Source organism: Mesoplodon bidens (assembly GCF_964165515.1).
Source record: "Mesoplodon bidens genome assembly, chromosome: 6".
Lineage (NCBI taxonomy): Eukaryota > Metazoa > Chordata > Mammalia > Artiodactyla > Ziphiidae > Mesoplodon > Mesoplodon bidens.
Window position 1 is genome coordinate 112,161,119 of NC_138162.1, and position 22,308 is coordinate 112,183,426.

The 22,308-nt window shown below is 55.1% G+C and overlaps 1 protein-coding gene across 1 annotated transcript; it reads right to left on the reverse strand.

The window, feature by feature from the left end:
- Nucleotides 1–2,173: 2,173 nt before the first annotated feature.
- Nucleotides 2,174–22,001, reverse strand: CTSB (cathepsin B). Its single transcript, XM_081238192.1, has 10 exons — nucleotides 21,861–22,001; nucleotides 10,463–10,613; nucleotides 9,403–9,488; nucleotides 8,357–8,471; nucleotides 6,681–6,799; nucleotides 5,818–5,903; nucleotides 5,380–5,523; nucleotides 4,904–5,020; nucleotides 3,380–3,508; nucleotides 2,174–3,041 (listed from the first exon to the last, which is right to left on the reverse strand). Exons 2-10 carry the CDS (start codon nucleotides 10,586–10,588, stop codon nucleotides 2,956–2,958), a joined length of 1,008 nt encoding a protein of 335 aa, XP_081094318.1. The 5' UTR covers nucleotides 10,589–10,613; nucleotides 21,861–22,001; the 3' UTR covers nucleotides 2,174–2,955.
- Nucleotides 22,002–22,308: the final 307 nt, after the last annotated feature.

Below are 22,308 nucleotides of genomic sequence, written 5' to 3' on the forward strand. Positions count from 1 at the left end.
TTTAAGGTAAGTCATTAAATGTATAGCATCCTTGGCATAGTCTACGTGACTCCTGCTTACAGTGGGAGATTTTTAAGTTTTCCTCAGAGGAATATCTGACCCATCTGCATCCAGGGCTTTACATCAAGAAACTTAACAGAGCCTAACCCCATTTGGGGAACTTTCTGGAGCCCTAGCTGAGACCTGCACACACACCCACACCCTGCCCTGGGAAACAACTACCTGGAAGCCCCACTCTTCTATCTACTGAGCCCCTTATCTGCGGCTGGGGCTGTAGGGGGAGGAGGAAGGGTGGCTAGACATTTGTTAATTAACAGGCATTCTAGGTTATTAGTATTTTTTAAATTTATTTTTGGCTGCACTGGGTCTTCATTGCTGCGTGTAGGCTTATTGCGGTGGCTTCTCGTTGCGGGGCACGGGCTCTAGAGCACAGGCTCAATAGTTGTGGCGCACGGGCTTAGTTGTCCCACCGGATGTGGGATCTTCCCGGACCAGGGCTCGAACCCATGTGCCCTGCATTGGCAGGTGTATTCTTAACCACCAGGGAAGCCCGAGGTTATTCTTAGTTTTGGAAACAGAGCTCTAAGGCTGGTTCTTAAACTTTAGTGAACTGCTTGAAGTTTCCAGATTGCTAGGACCATGCTTTCTCAGTGCATCTGGGGAGGTGCCCCTAAACCTGCGTTTTTAACAAGTTGCCTGGTGACACAAATGTTGCTGGTCAGGAGACCAGCCTGGGAACCACTGCTCTAAGGCGTTCGTCAAACCATAGTGAACGTGAGTCCCCTGGAGTCCTGGTTAACTACAGATGCAGATTCAGGTCTGGCCCCAAATTGTGCATTTCTTGCAAGAACCCCGGAGATGGCAATGCTGCTGGTCCATGGACCGCTCCTGAGGCTCCAAAGTACAGTTTCTGATGCCTATGAAAGGAACGGGAAAGGTTGGAGTACCTTTGCTCACCCTTCTAAATCTGAACAAAAATACGCCCTTCTCCACGTAAAGAACGAAAAGGCACTCACCTCCAGCTGTCATCTTGTTGGAGGCACCAAGAACTTCCCACCTACTGAGCAGAGCCGAGGCGATGAGGTGGGGGTAGTGTGTGTACTGCAGTAGTGACATCAGCCCCGGTCGTAAACATTGCTTTCTAACAAAGACTCCTTAGGCCAAGCACGAAGATGCCCCGAGGTGCAGTTCGCTCCACTTAGTGCATCTCTGCTGGCGTCCAGGTGAGGATGGAGGTGCAGGTGGGTAGGGGGTGCGAATGGGAGAAAGTAGTAAACAGAGTTATTCAACTCAGTTTGGGAGTGGGTAGAAAACGTTAGAACTGCACTGAGCTTACGAATGTATCCTAGTTGAAATTGCACAGATACCGACCGCAATGATGAATTTGTAGCTTTAACCCTTGTTAAACATTCTGTAAGTACTATGAGTGTCACCAGTTTTTCCTGCAGTCATGTTCACCACGTGTTTAAGAGCGTATCTGAGGTAGTTCTGGTCCTAATTTCTGGGGCACGTGAGAAGTTAAACCTGTGCTTCTGGGAAGAGCTGGTCCCACTCCCACTTGTGGAAGGGAAATGACTCGGGGTATTGACAGGCCGGGGTGCGGGCACAGGTGGAGATTCTGTCTCCTGTTCCCTCGAGAACTAACTGGGGTCCTCCCGTTGTGTACGGGTAATTCTTAACGAGCGTCCCAAGAGACAGGAGCTCGTAACACTGCACACGGGCTCTGCCCCGACCCGGGCAGCTGGTCTTCCAGCAGGACTGGTTACATCGCCAGTTCACCACGCCTGCAGGAACCCTCAGGTCGCTGCTGGTGTGCGGTTGGTAAAATAAAAAAAAGAGGTAAGAGTTCTTACCTCTTTAAGCAGGCACAGAGCTCATCGAGGCTTGGGGCAGTGTGGGGTGGTAGATTTATAGAAAAGCGTTGACAGGAAGGTAAGAAGAGAGGAGGTGCTGTGGTTTGAAAATATGGCTGCAGCAGTGAAGTTAAAAAGTTAGGTATTTTTGTTCCACTCAACCCAGGCAAGATATCCCTGGTTAGAGGTTCAAGGGCACCCAGATCCACGGGAACACGATTCCTTCTGGGGGAGAAGGAGCGACGGCAGCTAAAAGTCTACAGTGACAAACAACCTTCGAGATGCCACCAGAACGCAGACTTCACGTTGAAGGAGAGGCATTTTATTGGCAGTCATTCCTTTATTAACAGGGTGAAGCAGTGATTTTAAAACAGTAAAAGCCGGCTTCTCCCCAAACTAGGTTCACTGTGGTATCAGAGGGCAGCAGGTCAGAGAAATCCCAACCACCGAGTTTGAAGGAGACAAGCTGTACAACTAGTACAGCTCTTCCAACGAGTAGACTCTCACCCACATGATCAGCCGAGGAGCACGCAACAGAAAACCTAAGAATCATGCCAAGGACAAGACCAGAGAGGGCCAGCAGCGCTGCAGACCTCGACAGGTGCAGGCGCCCTGGGAGAACGTGGCTTTCTCCAAAGGGCTGCCCCACTCTCTCTCTCTCCTCAACCTACTCCGGATCTAGAAAGCCGCCTGCTCGGGGGGGAATCCATGGAGCTAGGAGAGCTCTGCTTTCCACTCCTCTGGGCAACTACAGACCCTTCAGGTCTGTCTTGCTCCCTGGTGACGCAGAGGCGGGGGCAGCAGGCACTACACAGCTGGTCTGCAGGAGAGGCTCGCTCTGCTTTGGCGGAGGCTTGCGTCGTGACAGCCCGTCCACCGGGCTGGCCTTGGCTGCGTCTCCTTGGAAGACGGTGCGGATGGCAGACAGGAGGCTTGGCCCGACCCAGTCCTCAGGCCCTGGCTAAAAGCCCTTGTATCTCACCCTAACTCAAAGAATAAAAGACATTCCTACCCCCCATCTCATCCCCAGTCCGAATGGCGGTATTTAGGGAAAAACTGCCCCAGGGCCAGCGGACAGGCCCACAGGAGGTTACATCTTCTTCTAGTACTGACGAGTGCATGGGATTCCAGCCACGATTTCCGATTCGATTCCACAGTGATCCTGTCCTCTGAGGATTTTAAAGAAGCCTAGAGAGCAGAAGACGCCTTTAGAGTGTGCTTGGCTTTTGCCGACATACCCACACCCACCCCTGAAAGACGGGGAAGCGGAAGTCACAAACCAGCCTCAAAGCCGTCACCAGCCGGCCCACAAGGTGTTCTGCCGGCTTCCGTTCACCCCGCAGCGCAGCCCCTGCACCCGGTGCCGTGGGGACCCGGGCCGAGCACACACCCTCCCGGGATCAGAGGCTGCGCTCGAAGCAGCCCCGGCTCCCCGGCACCTGCGCAGCTGGCAGAGCAGGAGGACAGGACGCCCGCTGTGCCCTGGCTCGGGGGCCCTACTCTCAGCAGGAAGGGGCTGCGCTCACCATTGTCACCCCAGTCGGTGTTCCAGGAGTTGCCGACCAGCCAGTAGGGGGTGCCGTTCTCCACTCCCCAGCCCAGGATGCGGATGGCGTGGCCTCCCATCATCTCTCCCGTGACGTGCTGGTACACCCCTGGGAAAGGGGAAAGCGGTCAGACCGAGACCAGGCGGCCGCCCCATCTGCCACAGCACCCCTCCAGCTCGGCTGGTCACCCCGGGCAGGACGGACGGGGCCGGAGGAAAGGACGGGCCCTGGTGTTCCACGAGAAGGCTCCAGGGGTTCCCACAACATTTGGGAGTTACTTATTTTTGAAAGCCTGACATATGGGGGGTAAATATTAAGATGGAGGCCAATCAGATGTGTTTGTTGGTTGCCTTTAAAACTAAAGTTGTAAATTCTAATAAAAATACCAAGTTAACTGTGTTACATCCAGGGACTCCATGTAATGATGTGTCAAAAGGGTTCCGTGGCTTAGTTTTAAACTGCTGCTCTGGGACACACCCTGCAGAGGTGCTGGGAGAGAGGGGCTGGGCCGGCAGCTGCCAGTGCTGACGACCCAGAAAGATGCTGGCTAAGGTGCTCCGAGGACCCCCAGGCTACCGCCTCCCTGGTGAATCACTTCGTCAAACTGGAAATGCGTCCTCTCATATAACATTGGTGGAAACTGTTAAAAATGATAAAGTTGGCAGTTCTTTTCTTGCCAGGCACCTTGGGTTTTTTTCTATAAGATTGGAGAGCTTTGGAGTTTTCCATCTAGCAGCATATAAAATGAGACAAGCCCGCAGCACAGACTGTTCGTCTGGAATGGGGGATTTCTAAGACAGCTCTCAGGCGGGGACCATCCTGTCCCCGGCCGTTTGAATCCCCACAGCAAGGTGCTCCCTCTTTCCTCATCCACTGGGTGCTGGGCATGATGCTTAGGCTCTGCCAAGACAAAGATGAAGGAGGTTGGGCTTCCCTGGTGGCGCAGTGGTTGAGAGTCCGCCTGCCGATGCAGGGGACACGGGTTCGTGCCCCTATCCCGGAAGATCCCACATGCCGCGGAGCGGCTGGGCCCGCGAGCCATGGCCGCGGAGCCTGTGTGTCCGGAGCCTGTGCTCCGCAACGGGAGAGGCCACAGCAGTGAGAGGCCCGCGTACAGCAAAAAAAAAAAAAAAAAAAAAAAAAAAAAAAAAAAAAAAAAAAAAAAGATGAAGGAGGTCACTCCTACCGTTACAATGTGAATGCGATGAGGAAGCAATGGAGGCGGATGGAGGCGGGGATGGAAAGGCTCCCCAAGGAGATACTGGAGCTGGCCTTTCCGGGAGGAGTAGGAATCAGCCATACAGGAGACCTCTGGAGATGCCAGGAGGAGCCAGAGGACAGGGCAGGCAGGAAGGTGCCCAGAGCTCTACCACCAGCCAAGGAGCGGCCAGGGGCATGTGGCACCACCTCCCCCTGGAGGCCCACCTCCCACCCAGGAGGTCCCGCCAGTGGGGAACGCAGACCTCCCTCCCCCGCCAGCTGCCACCAGGGGTCGAGACACACCAGACTTGTACATCAGGAAGTCCGAATACACGGAGAAGGCCCCCTCGACTGGGCCGTTTTTGTAGATCTCCGCCATGATGTCCTTCTCGCTACCGGAGACGCTGTAGGAACTGCATCCTGCAAAGGAACCGGCCAAGTGGGACACGGCGCCTCCCACAGAGGGTGGCACGGGCTTGCCCCCGGCTCGTGTGCGCAGTGAGCCTGAGGCCCTGGGAGCAGGGCAGGCGGCACCCAGAGGGATTCTAGGGCAGACTCCTCCCCCGTGCCATGAGGGCTTGGGTCGCTTCCCTCCACGGCTGAAGGTCTAAGACACCATTCCCGCAGACTTCAGGGTGGAAACGGGCCGAGAACGCAGTGCACTGCTCCCTCCCGGAACACAGGCCCCGTTCTGTGTTCCTGACCTAAGACCCCGAAGTCCTGGCCCTCCCTCCTTGGCTTCCCCCCGCCGGTGCGCTGGGGTCACCCGCCCCGCTTACCAAAGTGCTTGTCTTCTTTGTAGGACGGGGTGTAGCCGGGCTCACAGATCTTGCTGCACTTGGGGGTGTCGCCCTCCCCCGTGCACGGGGGCCGGGAGCCGTTCACGTGGTGCTCGCAGGGGGGGATAGAGTAGGGCCTGCAACCTGGAGGGCCAAGGGCACAGGTGGGTGTCAGGAGGAGGCCCCTCGAGGCCAGAGAGCAGAATCGGGGCGACGGCTCGCGGGAACAGAAGTTGCCCTCAAGCCTGCGGCACTGACGCTGTCCTCCTGCTGCTAACCCTGCCGCACACGAGGCTGCCTTGTCTTTCGACCTGGATTTTCAGCCCAGCATTCCTGCCCTCAGCCCTTAACCTCTACTTTGTAGGGGGAAATGAGACCACTATTATTCCTGCGTATAAAATCCATCTGGCCAGATGGGGGCTGAGGGCAGACACTCACCCACATGTGAGTTATAGAGGCCCCCGGACACCAGGCCTTGTTTCGTCCAGAAGTTCCAGGCTCCAGAGGGGAAGCCCCCATTACAGCTGAGAAAAGAACCACTGGTTAAACTCACGGTGAGAGTGGTTCTCGCTGCTCCCAGACCACAGCCCGCTGCACCACCACCGCCTTCAGCAACTGGCCCAACGGTTCTCGCAGATCCCCAAATGCCCCATTCATCCTCCCGACAGCCACTTCTTGCAGGGACTCGCCCAGGCCTGCCCACCAAGATCCCCCAGAAGACAGAAGTACTTTCATAATCACGTCCACACCAGGCTCTGTCTTCTGTCTAGACAGCGGTTCTCGAAGGGCAGTATGTTAGAATCCTGAGGCTCTTACAAAACACCAGTGCCAGGGATTCCCATGTCACTGCTGTGGGGTGAGACCTGGGCTTTTTTTTTTTTTTTTAAAACTCCCAGGTATCGCTGTCTGCAGCCGCATCTGAGAACCACTGTTGCAGAAGCAAGGACAGAGCTGGCAGAAGACAGGGATCTGGTTACCAACGTGGCTTGTCTGGGAGCCCCCCACCCTTAACTACAGAGAAGGAGACAGGCCCCAGGCCACTACACTTCCTCAAGCAGGAAAGGGGAACCAGCACGACAAAACCCAGAAGCTGAGCCGCCTGTGCCCAGAACATGTGTCTGGCCCCCACGGCCCACACCCAGCTCTGCGCGGCCGGCCTGGTTTCCAACACCCTGGGTCCCCATCGTGTCTCAGCAGAGGTGTCGTCCTGCCTGAGGGAGCGGCGCTCCCGCCCGCAGGGAGCCCCCCGGCCAGCGCCCACCCGCGGGTCTGGTGGGCGGCTCCAAGGGGCTCCGACTCACCCATCCCCACACTCGTCGCCACAGCAGGTCAGCATGTCCTCGGCGGACACCTCCACGTTGACACGCCCGTTGCTGCGGATGCAGAGCCGGTCAGAGATGGCTTCCACAGCCCCGAACGCCTGCAAGAACCGGCGCACTGAGCCCCATCCTGCACGGCGGGCCCCCCAGCCTCCACCCGGGGGGCAACGTCGGGCACCCCGCGCCTTCCTGGCGGCTGGTCCCTCTCCACGGCAGCGGAGGGGCCTGGTGCTCAAGCTGGGCATTAAAGCCAGAGACCAGTCCACCCCAAACCTCTACCTGGGCATTCAGCTCTCGCTGCTGAAACATGCGGTCTTTGGTTTCTGACATAAAAATATAGCTTGTACGAAGGATGAATACTGTATGATTCGACTTACATATGAGGTGCCCAGACGAGTTAAAATCGTTGAGAGACCGAAAAAAAAAAAAAGTCCGGGGTGGAGCACAGAGCTGTTAGCGTGACCGCTTCCCCCTCGGGCCCGTACAGCCCCCCGGTCCTTCCGCTGACCCTACCCAGGACCGCACGGTGCAGTCACTTGTGTGTCATCAAAGCCTTTAGTGCTTACTTAGGACCTGGTAGCCTCTGTTCTGTTAGTCCCTGAACAGTGATGAAAACCTTCGCGGACATATTCCTGGTCCCCGTGAAACAGACCCGTTACCCGTTCATGAATCTTAAGAATGTACTTTCCCTTTCCAAGCACCTACCTACCCCCCATACCCTGGGTGAGCTATAAAACTGTCCCGGGGGGGCTTCCCTGGGGGCGCAGTGGTTGAGAGTCCGCCTGCCGATGCAGGGGACACGGGTTCGTGCCCCGGTCCGGGAAGATCCCACATGCCGCGGAGCGGCTGGGCCCGTGAGCCATGGCCGCTGAGCCTGCGCGGCCGGAGCCTGCGCTCCGCAACGGGAGAGGCCACAACAGTGAGAGGCCCACGTACCGCAAAAAAAAAAAAAACTGTCCCAGGGGCTCCTCAGCAGTGCAAAATGCGACTGCACATGCTTCCAGACTGCCGTCCCCACTCACACCCCTCATCCCGATCCCACCCTGCGAGTTACCCTGGAATACACTGATTCACTGATTTAAAAAAAGAAAAACCACAAGAGACAGAAAGCAGAAGAGTGGTTGTTGAGGGTTGGGGAGAGGGGAATGGGAGTTAGTGTTTCGTGGGCACAGAGTCTCAGTTTTGCACGATGAAGGGCTCTGTGGACGGAGGTGGTGATACCTGCACAGCAACCCGAATGGACCCAACGCCACTGGGTGGTACATTTAATGATTAAGAGGGTTAAATTTATGTCATGAGTATTTTACCCAAACAAACACAATTTAGGCAGCTCATTGATACAGATGGGATGCTTCTTCAAAGTTAATGGTATTTGCTGATGGCCTGGGACAGCGTGTCAAACAGAAATAAAAACTGCTTCACAACCCATACGTGGGACATGCCCTGTACAGGGCATCCTGCGTGTACTGATTCTTTCACCTGGTCCTGCAATGATTCACGTCCTTAGGGATCCTTCTTGTTTTTATACTGGTGGACACTGAGCCTCGGGAACCTTCTGTGACTTGCCTAGTCACAGCTGGTCTAACCTCAACCCCCCTGGTCTCTCCCACCCCAACTTGTCCCCTGGCCCCAGCCCTCCCGGCCAGCAGGGGACTCACCCAGCAGGAGCCGCAGGAACCCTGGTCTCTGATCTCTCTGATGGTCGGGCAGTTTGGCCACTGTTCCCGGGCATCGAAGCTTTCAGGCAGAATCATGCCCTCAGCAAAGGCAGCTCTGGAAAAAGGAAGGTCTCTATCGCAAGCTGTCACCTTAGAACCCACTCTCCTATCCCCACAAAGGCCAGCTGACTGCCGTCACCCAGAAGGGGAGAGGCACAAGGACATGCAAAGGAGGGAGTATGCAAGGGTGTCCCCTTGGAATTTTATTTATTTATTTAAACACTTTTTTTTTTTTTTTGGCTGTGCCGTGCGTCTTGCAGGATCTTAGTTCCCCGACCAGGGATCGAACCCGGGCCCTCAGCAGTGACAGCGTGGAGTCCTAACCACCGGACCACCAGGGAATTCCCCCCTTGGAATTTTATAAAACAAAATAGGTTCTACTGCTCCACGTAACTTACTATTCTGTACGTTTCTTTCTACACCCATTTTGTGGATATTTTTGAAGAGTTTTCGCCACAGGGTCCAGATAATTGTGTCTCTTGCTTCCGCAACCCGACCCCGAATCAAACATCTGCCCAGGCTCATCATTTTTCAAATACCTTCACAACTGTGTAATGGTCCCCATAACGTTACTATCCCATCCTCACTGAAAACCTAACACTTCCTTCAAGAGTAATATCTACACGAAAATAGAAACTGCAGACTTTTCCAGAAAAAAAAAAAAACAAAACATTAACGGCAGATCGTATGGCTTTTCTTAGATTTTCCTTAAATTATTCAAGATTGGGTCCATTCAGATCTTGGAGACCCAGACCTGGGGCCTTTCCCACTGCGGCTGGCACGCCTGGAGAAGCACCGTAGGACACTCTGGCATCGGCGGCTAGGCCCTGTACCTCAGGCAGAGTCCCTGCAGCTCCGGGGTCAGTGAGGCCTCCAGATGCCGGGGAAGCCTCCTTGCCTCCCCCTTCCCTCTGTGCCAAGCGTCTCTGCTCCAACGGCAGCGGTGCTGGTGTAGCTGCGTGTCCTCCCCAGCAGTGGGCACTCACCTCTGGGGCAGCTTGGGCCCGCCCAGGAAGGTGCCACACAGCTTCTTCACGTAGCTCAGGTCCACGTTGTAGAAGTTGTGTCCAGCCTGGAAGACAGCCGCACCCATAGCAGTCACCCACCAACACAGGGCGGCAGGGCAGTGGGGATGTTTCCAGAGCATGCACACCACCCACACAAGCCCTGACAAGGCCGGGGGTCCCCTCCACCTCCGCAGAGCAAGGGGGTTAGGGCACTGCTACAGAACAAATGTCTGCGTCCCCCCCAAAATTCATGTTGCAACCTAACTCCAATGTGATGGTGTTAAGAAGTGGGGCCTTTAGAGGTGCTTAGGTCATGAGGGTGGAGCCCCCATGAATGGGATCAGTGCCCTTTTATAAGGAGACTCCACAGAGCTAGCTTACCCCTCAGGCTAAGTGAGGGCACAAAAAGAAGTCAGCCACCTGCAACCCGGAAGAGGGCCCCCCCCAGAACCCGACTGTGCCAACACCCTGATCTTGGACCTCCAGCCTCCAGAACTGCAAGCAACACATTCCCGTTTACAAGCACTGATCTATGCGCTTTTGTTACAGCGTCTGAATGGATTAAGACAGGCATCTGCAGAGCAGGCGGGGAGCAGACCAGAGTGACCGCATGGGCAGTGGGCAGCTCTCAGACCAGTGGCTATCTCCCCCAAGCTGTACCATTTGCTGACATCACGAGAGACCCTCCACTGCCCTGAACATGGCTTATCCCTCATCCCTCTGTTCCTGTAGCCTCGGGCCTCAGGGCTGGGCAGAATCACCGAGTTGGTGGTACTGATGGGCTGTGACACCTGCCACGGTGGGGTTACAGTGTCTGCCCGGCGGTGAACTCTTCCAGAGCTGGTTTACACCCACGCACCTTCACACACTCTCACACACAGACAACACACACTCCAGGGAAGGGGACAGGGCAGTGCGCGTGGGCCTCAGTGGCCAGGTCTGTGCATCAGATCAACTGTCTAGGACACACTGTCCCGTGGGCCACAGCTGCAGCCCCTCCCTCGGGAGTCAGAGTACACAGAAGGGGCCCCCAGCCCACCTTCCACGTAGTGTTTTGCTTGTTAACAAAGTTGACCAGCTCATCCGACAGAGGCGGGAAATGCACATTGCTCCAGGCACCGGTCAGCACCACCAGGCAGCTGAGTGTGGCCAAGAGCCGCCACATTTTGGAAACTGGATCCTAGATTAACCTGGAAAGGAAAGGACACAAGACATCAGGCTGCTTTTCCCTCAGTTCAGGTGCTGGACACACAGAAGGTGTCACCTCAGGTAGCACTGTTCTGGGGCCACGAACAACCCAGTGGTCGAAGGGATCCCGTTCCGTCCTGGCTCTACCACCTGCTCCCTTGTGCTCCTCAGTTTCCTCTTCTGGAGCTGAGGTGTCAGCAGACAGCCTTCAAGCCTCGGTGCCCATGTGCTCTCGGCCTTGTCTCAAAGTCCCAGCCCATGCCCATAGCATGCAGGACTGTGAAATGGACTCATGTTTGTGTCCCACGCCCCCAAATTCAAGCTGAAATCCTACCCCCCAAGGGACGGTGTTAGGACGTGGGGCCTTTGGGGAATGATGAGGTCATGAGGGTGGAGCCCTCATGAATGGGATTAGCGCCCTTGTTATGAAAGAGATCCTACAGAGCTCCCTGGCCCCTTCCTCCATGTGAGGACACAGGGGAAGTCTGACCAGGCAGGGGGTCCTTACTGGCAGATGCTGGCCCCTGATCTGGGGCTCCCAGTCTCCAGAACTGTGAGCAGTAAGTTTGTTTGGAAGCCACCGTCTGTAGCATTCTGTTGTAACGGCCTGAATGGCTAAGACAGACTGTGTGCTTCTCCTCCAGGTGGCTGGGAGCATGCACGAGAGAGAAAGACAAGAAAGGGCTGTGCTGTGTGCGTGAGGCCCCGTCGGATGCCGGCAGGACACCATGTCACCCGGTCTCTAGAGCTGCTGCAGGACCAGGGCAGGGCTCACAGTCTGAAATGATGCTGGTCACTGCACGGTTTGTGGATCAACTATCTCGTGACCTGGGAGGTCGGGGCCGAGGCCGCTCGGCTGTCAGAACCCACCGCAGGGCCCAGGCGACAAGCAGTTTCAACAAGTCCATTCCAAACAGATGGACAAACCCGGATCTTCAGGCAAAGTCGAATCCAGTGCCCTCCCCACTATGGCCAACCTGCCTCTGCATGGGTTCCTGGAACAAAGTTTGTGACTTCTCCCAAGTTTGTGCTCCCAAGGAATAAACGGCCTTTCCCTGTGATCATGTCTCAAGCGGAAGACCAGTGGGATACGAAAAACGCGAGAGAAGATAAATCTCATGAGCCACATTCTGGACACCAAACAAGCAAACACAAGCCCACCTGCAGCCCCGCATGTGCTGTCTCGAGAGCCGGGAAGCAGCGCTGGTTTGGCCGGTGGCACAGGTCTCCCGGAACTGTCTGTGGCTTTTCCAGTCAGCCAAGGGCTCTGCTTCCAGTTTCACAGACGGGGCTCCCGAGAAGGGAAGCCATCCCATCACCACCAAGGCCTTAGCTCTTGGATTGGCCTGCAGGTCAGGAGATGGCCAACTTCCAGCTCAGCCTCTGAGGCACACTCTTAGGCAAGAAGCTCTGATGAGAGCAAGAAATGTGACCTGGGCGCCACGGCACTGCGGGGCCTCGTGAGATGCCCACTGTCCCTGACCTCAGGGGGCTGGCACAGCAGGGTCACTGGGTCACCTCCTCAGGTCACAGGTTTTTGTGAGGGGTACATGAAGATGACGTAGGTGACAGTACTGAACATGCTGCCTTCCACACAGTGAATTATATTCAAGGGAAAACCTAACTTAATTGTTGCTTAAGCAACAATTCACTTGGAAGAATCCACGTGTGAAGATAACCAGACGGTTCTGGAAAAGAACAGCGATGGAGGCCTGAAGGTCTGGGGTGGGAAACGTACGATCAACCCTGGGTGACGCCAGACCAGGAAGAGCTGCCATCAACTAAACAGGCCATTCGGAAGCACATTCTACGAGGGAGGAAATAGCACATGTTGGTGGATGGTGCCTGCACAACTGGCTGTGCATTTCGGAAAAAAAACCCCAAAAGACTCAATCTTTACCCTCAAGTCCTTACTATATAAAAAGTGCCACATGGAACAAAGATCTTGAATAAAAACAGAAGTTGTATGAAGAAAATAAGGGCACTTTTAAAAATGTAACACTGGCGTGAGGAATGCCTAAGATTGACATAAAACAGAATCTTAAAGGGGAAAATGATTACATGAAAACAAAGCCTCTCTTCTAGAAAAAACAAAATACAAAGTGACAAATGGACAAAAAACAGTCCTTACAAATACTTAGGGCTCTGTTTCCCTAATATGCAAAGGACTCAAAAAATCATAATAGAAAAATGGCCAGAGGACATACACAGTAAATGTACAGAAAAAACTACAGAAGGCCAACAGATACTTAAAGATGCTCAGCAAAGACGTATGTATCTTCCAGACTGGCAAAGGTGGCAGGGTTGGAAAGTTTTCAGCTGGGGTTAGATGTGTAGGGAAACAGATGCTAACGCTGATGAATACCCAGTGGTAGGTATGACCCACCCTCTGTCAATTCTCCTAACTGCATGCCCTTTGACTCAGCAGTTTGACATTTAGAAATTTATCCCACAAGCCTCAAGATGAAAGATACCGGTATACGGGTGTTCACTAAACATTCTTGGTGTTCGCAAAAGGCCGGACAGAAAGCATCTAATAACATTAACTGTAACAGCTGTGGTAAATGCTTAAATGATAGAACACAAAAGCAGCCATTAGGAAATGAACTAGTGAATCACACGGTACTGATAAAAGAGACCAAAACAGACAGTAAGTGAAGGAGAGAGCAAAGCGGCAGGTGAGTCATGGCAAGTGTGAGCCCATCAGGGCCACGTACATGTTCATCCCCGTCACTCGTGCAAAACGTTGAGAAAAACATACACAAGTCCCAAGAAGCTGCTGATTTTCACTATACAGCCGCCTTTTTTTTAAATGAGCATGTTACATATATATATTTTTTTAAATGAGCATGTTACATATATATATATATTTTTAAATGAGCATGTTACATATATATATATTTTTTAAATGAGCATGTTACATATATATATATATTTTTAAATGAGCATGTTATATTTGTGGGTTTTTTTTTTAAGGAAGAGTAATAGCTGGTGCTACCAAAGACCCAGAGCCACCCAGCTGAAAGAACATTTGCTCTGATGCACCCCCAAATGCTGTTTCCAATCGGATGCCTTCTCCCCGGTGACTTCCTGCTCACAACGCTTAACTTTCCCGTTTTCAGTGACTCACGGGGAAGCTGATGCTCACATGACCCCGTGTCAGGCAGCCTCCAAACTGTTAGGAAACGTCTTTCCGCGTCTGCGTGCGGCAGGAGGAGCGACAGAGCTCTCTGGGGCCTCTTTTAAAAGTCTTCTGGGCAGAGATGCAAAGCAGAGGGTTCCTTTATATCGACACCCTGACCTACCCCCGGCATCTTAACAACATCTGCCCCAAGATGGGAGGTGTGCTCCCCACACGTGGGCGTCCGGACCCACCAGGCAGGTGGAGGCCTGGCTGACGGGCCCGTCAGAATCGCACCTGGAAGGGTACCACCCTAGGCTCTCACCACTACCTGTCCAGGTGTCAGGAACATGGCAGGGTCCTCGGGAAACCAGAGGCCATCTGCGCAGAACACTCCCCGTGTGTCAAACAGGAGTGTCCCCAGGGCCCCTGGCGGGCTTAGCCGGCCGCTCACGTGGAGCGTGGGGCACCTCCACGCACCAGACTGCACAGATCTCTCTGGTTTCGGGAACCCCCTGGAGGTCCGGTGGTTAGCTCTCGGCACTTTCACTGCCGAGGGCCTGGGTTTGATCCCTGGCCACCCCTGGTCCGGGAACTGGTATCCCGCAAGCTGCATGGCACAGCCAAAAAAAAGAGGAAAGGGTTCTCTGGTTTCGCGGGGGCGGGGAACGTGGGCGGCTCCCAGTTGGTTCTCAGTCGCTGGGCTGAGAACGGCCCAACGTCCCGCCCTCCTTCCCTGCCCCATGGCTCCTGTCAACTGTTCTCCCTGCTCATCCCTGGCCTCAGTGAGAACCGGGCCCGTGAGCCTGGGGTCAGGGTGCAGTATGAACCACCACTCCAGCCTGGTCATGGGGCCTTCCCTGCAGCCGCAGCCCGCCCGCCGGGGCCGCAGCATCACAGGAGTATCTGGGCTGGAGTTCAAGTGGTCAACAGCCGCGGGAGCCGCTGGAGAGGATGAGAGTGGGGCTTGGGGTCAGGAGACTTGGAGTCCACTTACTTCCCAACTGTGTACCCGCCTTCACTGAGCCTCAGTCTCACCACCTGTAAAATGGGGCTAGTGACCACTCATGTCCCCGGGTGGAAGTCCAGAGTGAAAGGAGGGTGCCTGCCAGTCAGAAGGCAGCAAAGGCCCCACCCTTCTCCTCCTCCCTGTCTCCTCGCCTTTCCCCACTTGCAGTCTGTGCCAGACAAGTCCAGTTCACTCAAACCCGCCCAAAATACCTCCACGTCACAAAGAGCCCCAATTAAAACTGAGATTTTAACTCTAATCAATCTCCCAATGGACCTCTCCTTCTAAGGGTCCGGGGGTTGCTGAGATCCCAGAGAATACGGAATCAAATTTCTCCTCCTATGGGGACAGACAGATGCCCCTGCATTCCAGTGGACACCAGCTCTTCCTCTCTGTCCACATCCACATGCATCCTGAAACAGGACAAACTAAGCACAAACGGTTTAAAGCATGAGCTGTGCTGTTACCAAGCCAGTCACGGTCCCACTCGTGGCCTCAGCATGAAACACTACCAGCTTTCACTTCCCCTCTTTTGAACAAACATTTCCCTTTTCTCAATTCTGTGGGGGTTTCTCCCCCCTTAAGAACGAGAGAGAAAGGACAGAAAGTCCTTATTGTGAGGGAAGAGGGCCCCAAACAGGATTAGGACACCTGCAAGTCACCAGATCCCCATCAGGGTGTGGACAGGAGGAAGGACAGCTGTGGGCAGATGTGCCCTGCAGCCCTCAGTCAGCTGACTTGCTGGGAAGACCCTGGGCTCCATCACACCCTCTGGCCCTTTTCCAAGCTACCCTCTGGCTTTAAAACATGGGCTCTCTCACTTCTTTCCGCTCCAAAGCCCTAGAGCACCTGACTGTTTATGTGAAAGCGCATTCCGCTCGAGCTCGGCAGAATGCTGTCCTGGGCAAAGTGGGGACCGCGTCCAGGTGACTCTGTGAGCCTCCCGAGAGCAGAGCTGCTCCCCACACCACCGTGAAGCCAGTCCTGGGGCCACCATGGGCCTCGGGGCTCTGGAAGGAGGGGAAGGAACACAGGCGTTCTGACATCCCAGGGACACACAGCCAAGCTTGACTTTTAAAACAGCTTTCTCACGTGGTTAAGAGCCCTCTGTAGACTGGATTCTAAATCTGATCTAAGCAGACAGGACACATGTACCTGAAATTTCCAAATCGGCCAGCTGCGACCTCGCGGCTAATCCAGAAGCAGACGGATGCGGGTCCAGCCACAGGCTTTCATCAGGTCCTGTGCCCTCCCTCACCCCCTGCTGCCGCTTAAACACTGCTGCCCCTTTCACTGTTGGCTCAAAGGAACTGAGTGCCTACATGTTGCCAACAGCCACAAATGAAGGTTGTTTCTGACAGGTCCGCAGAGTGGCTCTAGGCGGGGGAAGGTGGAAGGGCTGGAGGGCTGTGAAGGTCCAGTGGGACCTTTTGCTACAGCTTGTGTTTCTTTCTCTTCCACAAAGGCTGCTCGGCCCCTCGCCGTCACCGCAGCACTTGCTCCTGGAGCCTGGGCCACTTCAGCGCTCCCACACAGAAGCAGGCAGGCCTGTGCTTCCCCTCCACATCAGCCGCCCACTTACACCTCCATGCTGGAGCGGCACAAGCGCCTTGATCTCAACTGTGCTCAGATCGACCCGAAGGACACCCGGGACCTCTCCTCGAGTCTGCAGCACAGCCTTGATGCGCTCTTTCTGTTTTACGTCTTGGTTCCTAATGGAAACATGTGAAGCTGCTTTCTGGCTTATAATCTTTAAATCAAAACCAAAACCAAACAAAAAGAGCTGCCAGTCTTCATCCTCACAGTTTTTTTTTTTTTTTTTTTTTTGCGGTACGCGGGCCTCTCACTGTTGTGGCCTCTCCCGTTGCGGAGCACAGGCTCCGGACGCGCAGGCTCAGCGGCCATGGCTCACGGGCCCAGCCGCTCCGCAGCATGTGGGATCTTCCCGGACCGGGGCACGAACCCGTGTCCCCTGCATCGGCAGGTGGACTCTCAACCACTGCGCCACCAGGAAAGCCCCATCCTCAGGCTTTAAGGAGACAGATGGCCAGGCACCGGCTGGCTATCCAGCCCCTAGAGCCCGGCTCCCGGCAGCTGAATGAGCCCAAGCAAGTGCTGTGTGGCCCAGAAAAGGCATCCAGCGCGTCACTGCAGGCTCCAGGAGCTGTGAGAAGGCCCCACCTGCCTCCGCCACCTGAACCCTTTTGGACAATCACAGGGACCCCCCTGCTCCCCATCTGCCGGTCGTCTATCTGAAATAAGTGACTAATTCCCACCAGGCTCAGCAGAGAGGCCTCCTTAAGCTGCTCTCCCATGGTGCCTGGAAACCGCGCGGCTACACTGCCCACAAATGGGACGCTGCTTAAGATCAGTCACAGCAGCTCATAACCTGCACACAGAAGAAAATTACTCTCCTAGGCCTAAAACAATGGACCCCCCAAGAAGGCCCTCAGCGGTCAAAACATTCTGTATTTTTGAGAAACATGACCATTTGGGCAAAGTTCTGGAAAGTTCTGGGGGCTTCTGCTTGCTGGATTGCTCCCCGACTCTGACCCTGACTTCGCGAGATGCTGAAGGAGTACTTCATCCCCGTGTCTAAGCTTCTAAAACGGGCGTGCTGCCTGGATTCTGAAGGGCCTTGGGGCTACTTCATAAAAGCTTTCAGAAATCCTTGGAGAGTCAAATGAGATTAGTGTTCCATGCCTCTCCAGCCTGCGGGAACACAGCAGCTCCCTAATTCAATCCGAGGCCAGAGTACATCTCCCTGCTGGCTGGGCGATGATGGGGGTATTGGCAGACACAAGAGCAAGCAACAGAAAGGCCTCGCCTCTCCGGCCTGGTCCGGGCTTCCTCCCCTGGGGCCCTGGGAAGATACACTCCCCTCGCCAGGCTGCTGGGAAATGGCAGGAGACGTCTTCCCCGCAGCCTGGCTCGGTGTGTGTGGACAGCCCTACAGCCACCAGAAAACCATCCCTCAGGCACCAGCACCAGCAGCGCGAACGTATAGCTCCCCGTGCACAGGCCGGTTACCTCCTGCCATCCCAGGGTAATTCTGTCTGATCTCAGCTGTATCCCAGTGTGGAAGAAAAATCATGATCCCCCTACTCAGATGACGGTTTATCCTGCTCTCCTGACCACCAGGACAAAGCAGCCCCCAAATACCTGCAGGGTTAAGTAGATGGAGAAGGGGGGTGCCGATGGCTCCCAGCTGACGTGTGACGAGGCCTCTACCCTGGAGCGGCTGAACCCCTCGGGCGGCATCGCCTTCCCAGGTCTTGCGCAAGCCCAGAGGCCACGTGACTGGTTTGTTCCAGTGAGCACAACCTGCCCCAGTCCAGGTCAGCAGGTCAGGGGGTCACGGAGAAGCTCAGCCCCGCTGGGTCTCTCGGCAGAGGAGCTAGGTTCACACTGCTCTATCCTGCATCAGTTCACTGCCTAGATGGTATCTGTCCTATCCTCCTTGCCGTGCTGGTAACTCTAGGTTATCTTGACGACCGGACTAAGGGAGTGATTTGCCTCGCAGAGACGGGTAATACAGTCAAGACTGCAGGCACCATCCTTCCCAGCGCCCAGCATTCATAAGATGGTAGTGACGGAAAAGGGCCTCTGGTCTTGATTAAGGCTTTTGTTTCCCAGGTGAGGGGAAGTGAAGCTTAAGACAAGACCCACGGCAAGCTCTGGATGGTGTACCTGGGTAGGAACAGAACTGCCAAGAGATCGAATTGTAGAGATTCCCCCACAATTACCTGGGTGTCATGTCACAAACTTGCAGGTGCCTCAGTTTTCTCACCTGTGAAGTGGAAGAGTCAGACTTCCAGTACCCAAAACCCACACGCATCCTCAGAGTTAAAAAATCAGAAAATACTATCGAATTGCAGACAAGTCCAGATACCTAGGTTAGGATCAAAAGAAGCCTTCTTAAGTTCTAGCTGTGGACAAACACATTAAAACCCACAAGCTATCACTGATCAACAACAAAAACAGAAAAACCTCATCAATGGTTTCCTAGAGCAAAGAATTAAATTTGACTTCCCAGTCATGCAAATCAAAACAAGGACAGCATTTCAAACGCACCAGACTGGCAGAAATTAAAGGCCGATAATATCTGGTGTCGGTAAACATGAGAGACAAGAACCCTCAAGGCCACTGGGAATATACGTTGGTAAAACCTCACTGGACAGCACTGTCAGTATCTAGAAAAATGGAAGGTGCACACACCTCAGGACCCAGCAACTCACTGACTTCTCCTGCTTCTGCCCTAGCGAATCGCTTGCAAGTGTCTGACAGACACAAGGATACTGCAGCGCTGTGAGAACGGTGAAAAAGCAAAACCAACTGTCCCTCAGGAAATAAATACACCGTGCATTTAAGATGAATGAACTGGATCTGCTATGTATCTATGTATTAACTAAAGTAAGTCAATCTCACAGACAAGTGGAAAAAGGACACATGCAGTATAATTAAAGTATGTTAATTTCAATAACATTATTCACAAATTGATACAAAGTATTAAAAGAACAAGGAGAAAAAAAAACCCAACCAGGCAGGAGAATCATAGAGAAAAGATAGGAGTTACAAGGTCCCTCAGACACCAGTAACAGATTTGCAGAGTGAAGAAGCTGGAAGCTGCTGCCTGACCACGGGGGCCATGACCAGCAGGGAAGGCACTGACTCTAAGACCACACACCCACCCACCCACCCACACACACACACACACACACACAGACACACAGACACACACAGACACCCCTGAGATAAGTTGTGGGTGTTGCAGAAAGCAGGTGGGGATGAGGCCTGCGCTTTAAGACGGGACTGAAGTCTAAACATTTAATGGTGTTTGATCCCTAGATCCCCCTCCTACCCAAACTAGGTTGGGATGTGAACATACCAGGCAAGCAGGGACTCGGGAGTCATCTCCCAGGCACCCTTGCTTAGGCAGCTCTGGAGTGTGCGCTGAGCGCGAACCAAGAAAGATGAAGACACGGGACGAGGGGTGGAATGCCGACAGCCTCCCCAAACCCAGTGAGTCCAACACACACCTGCGTGTGTGCTTCAACTAGATTCGTCAACTTACCGTCCATTCTGACCACCTCTACACATGAGGCTGAACCACATCCAAGTGCCTGACTGCAATCCTCCTTGACGTACAAAAACTACCATTCCATATAGTTCAGCCTCACATATTTCCAACGCTTTCCTTATGCTAAACTGCCCAAAACAGGCGGCAGACACGGTGGGTCCTCACCCTGAAACGTTTCAGTTCTTCTCTCCCGAGCACGGGAATATTCAATACAACCCCAACTCATCACCACATTTAAGAAAACCAGCCAACAGACATCCCAAGGCTCACCTGAAAGCACTCTTCCTTCACCTCCCAATCCAGCTGCCAAGGGTAACACAAGGTATCTTAGCCCTACAATGTATGCCACTTCCTACTCCAACTCCCAGGGCCGGCAGCTGGGGAAAGAAAGAGCCCATCTACAAGGAGGGCCGCAGCTCAGGCTGCTGAATCGGCAGCACACAGGCAGGTGCTTCCTGGAGCTAAAGGGCTTCCACACTCACTGCCTGGCCAGTTCAGAAACACGCTGTCCTGACCCAGCAGCAGGGGGGCTCAAGTGGAGCCAGGGCTGTGTCTGGCCCAAGTCGCCTTCCCCTGGGCCTGGGAAGCCCCCAGATAAGGGATCTGCACCCTTCCACTTGGCTGCACCCCAGCTCTGGGACAAAAATGCCCCCAAAGGTTTGAGCGAATCCATTCTCCAGGGTGCCTTCAACTCGCTGGGAAAGCCACACAGGTTGAACGGGGCAGCCCAGCCCCTTTCTCTACGAAGCTCAAGGGCGCTAAGTCACCATCACCAGTGCCAACGGGAAACAATCCTCCGGAAAGTTAAGGATGTTATGAAAGAAAAGGAAAGTAGCCTTTACCAAACCAGACGCCCTGCTAAGGCTCTTCCTCGTATCACGCTGCATCTATAGATTCAACTAGATGAACGCACCTCAGCTGCATTCGCCTCTAGTGAGGCACCTGAGGGTCAGTTTTTCCAAAAGTAACCAAAGGTTCTAGGCCTCCCTTTGAACCCCTCCTCCCCCCACTGGGTACGAGTCTCTTCTGGGTCAGGGGGAGGGAATGTGGAGCCTGAGCTACTGTCCTTCTCCCCGTGCCAGCCTACTGGTTTCCTCAGTGCCTGGGGAAGGGGTTGACCGAGGCCCACGAAGAAGACAAATCCAATTCACATCCACCTGGACAGCCGGCGGACCCCCAAACTCGGTCATCCCACAACGCTCTCTCTCCGAGGCCTCCACGGTCATCAGCTGAGGGACAGGCGATGCCCCCGGGCCTCTGCCCTGCCTTCGCCTCTCCCGCAGCACCCTGGGCCCAGGCCGGCTCCCTTCCTTAGCATCCAGGGGTGGGCCCGGCATCTCCCTCCCCCCACACTCCCGGGGGGAAGGGGCTGGGACCCCGGGTCCTACAGCCTCCTGTCCCCCCCTCTGCTTAGTTTCTCCTCCCATCTGTGGATTTCACTCTTCCTGTGGGTCCCACCCCGCTCCACCCAGTTCCAGGTTCCTGTTTTCCAATTTCTGTCTTCTGGGGGTCCCCGGACTTGGGTGTGATTGTGTGCAAGAAACTGCGCGGGTAAACCCTTTAGAAAAAGAATACACCTAAAACTGATGCAGGTAAATACTATCATCCCAGCAATTTGCCGAGAAAACTGAGGCCCAGAAGCTCAAAAGGGGCTGGGGAGCCGAGCTGCCGCCGAAGTCAGCGGGGCCCGGGCCAAGCTCTTCCTCGTAGGCTCCTCCCTCGGATCCCACCGCCTGGCCCTCCCCGGCCCTGAAGACCGCGGACCGTGGGGTCTGGATGACCCGGCCTGGGGTCAGAACACGACCCGGGGACGGGGGGCTGGCGGGGGGACACGAGCCTCCCAGCCGGAGAGGGAATGGGGGAGGAGCCCCGGCTACCCGCGCGGGGGTTGATTTTTGCTTTTCTCACCACAACGACGTCCGGGAGGGCGCCGTGCAGCCCCGGCTCGCTCGGCTGCGACTGCCCGAGGGTCCCCCTTTCCGCCGGCCAGGGATGCCGGTCTCCCCATCCCCCCGACCCGCCCGCACGCACTTACTCACCGCGCTCCGCTGCCGCCGCAGAGGGCCTGGGCCTGCAGCCTGAGACCGCCCTGGCCGGTGTTGGGGCTGGTGCCGGTGTCTGAGCAGCCGCTGTAGCTCCCCAGGGTCGCCCCCGCGCTAAGTAGAGCGCTCGGCCCCGCCCCGCGCTCGACTGACTCATCACGTGACCGCCGGCGCCCCGCCCCGCGCCCGGCTGACTCACCACGTGACCGCCGGCGCCCCGCCCCCGCCCGGGACCGTCCAGCCGCCTGGGAAGAGGGGTTCCGAGCTCCATCGGCTTCCACCCTGCGCGCTGGGACCCGTGCGGAGCGGAAGGGGGCTGGAGGCGGCCCTCGGGGCCTCACCCCGCCTGGAGAGATTCCCCGGGGCCCACCCTGCCCAGACGCAGCGCATCAAAGCCAAAGCCCGGATCCCTACTTGGGGGAGGGGATAGCTGTTTCTTATTTCG

What these genes read in the sequence shown, in the direction of transcription:
- CTSB (XM_081238192.1), bottom strand. Translation starts at nt 10,588, where the DNA reads ATGTGGCGGCTCTTGGCCACACTCAGCTGCCTGGTGGTGCTGACCGGT. An exon ending in GTTCCTGCGGCTCCTGCTGG is followed by an intron (nt 6,800 to 8,356) that starts GTGAGTCCCCTG and finishes CGGTTCTTGCAG; the next exon opens with GCGTTCGGGGCTGTGGAAGC. An exon ending in CACCGACTGGGGTGACAATG is followed by an intron (nt 3,042 to 3,379) that starts GTGAGCGCAGCC and finishes TCTGCTCTCTAG; the next exon opens with GCTTCTTTAAAATCCTCAGA.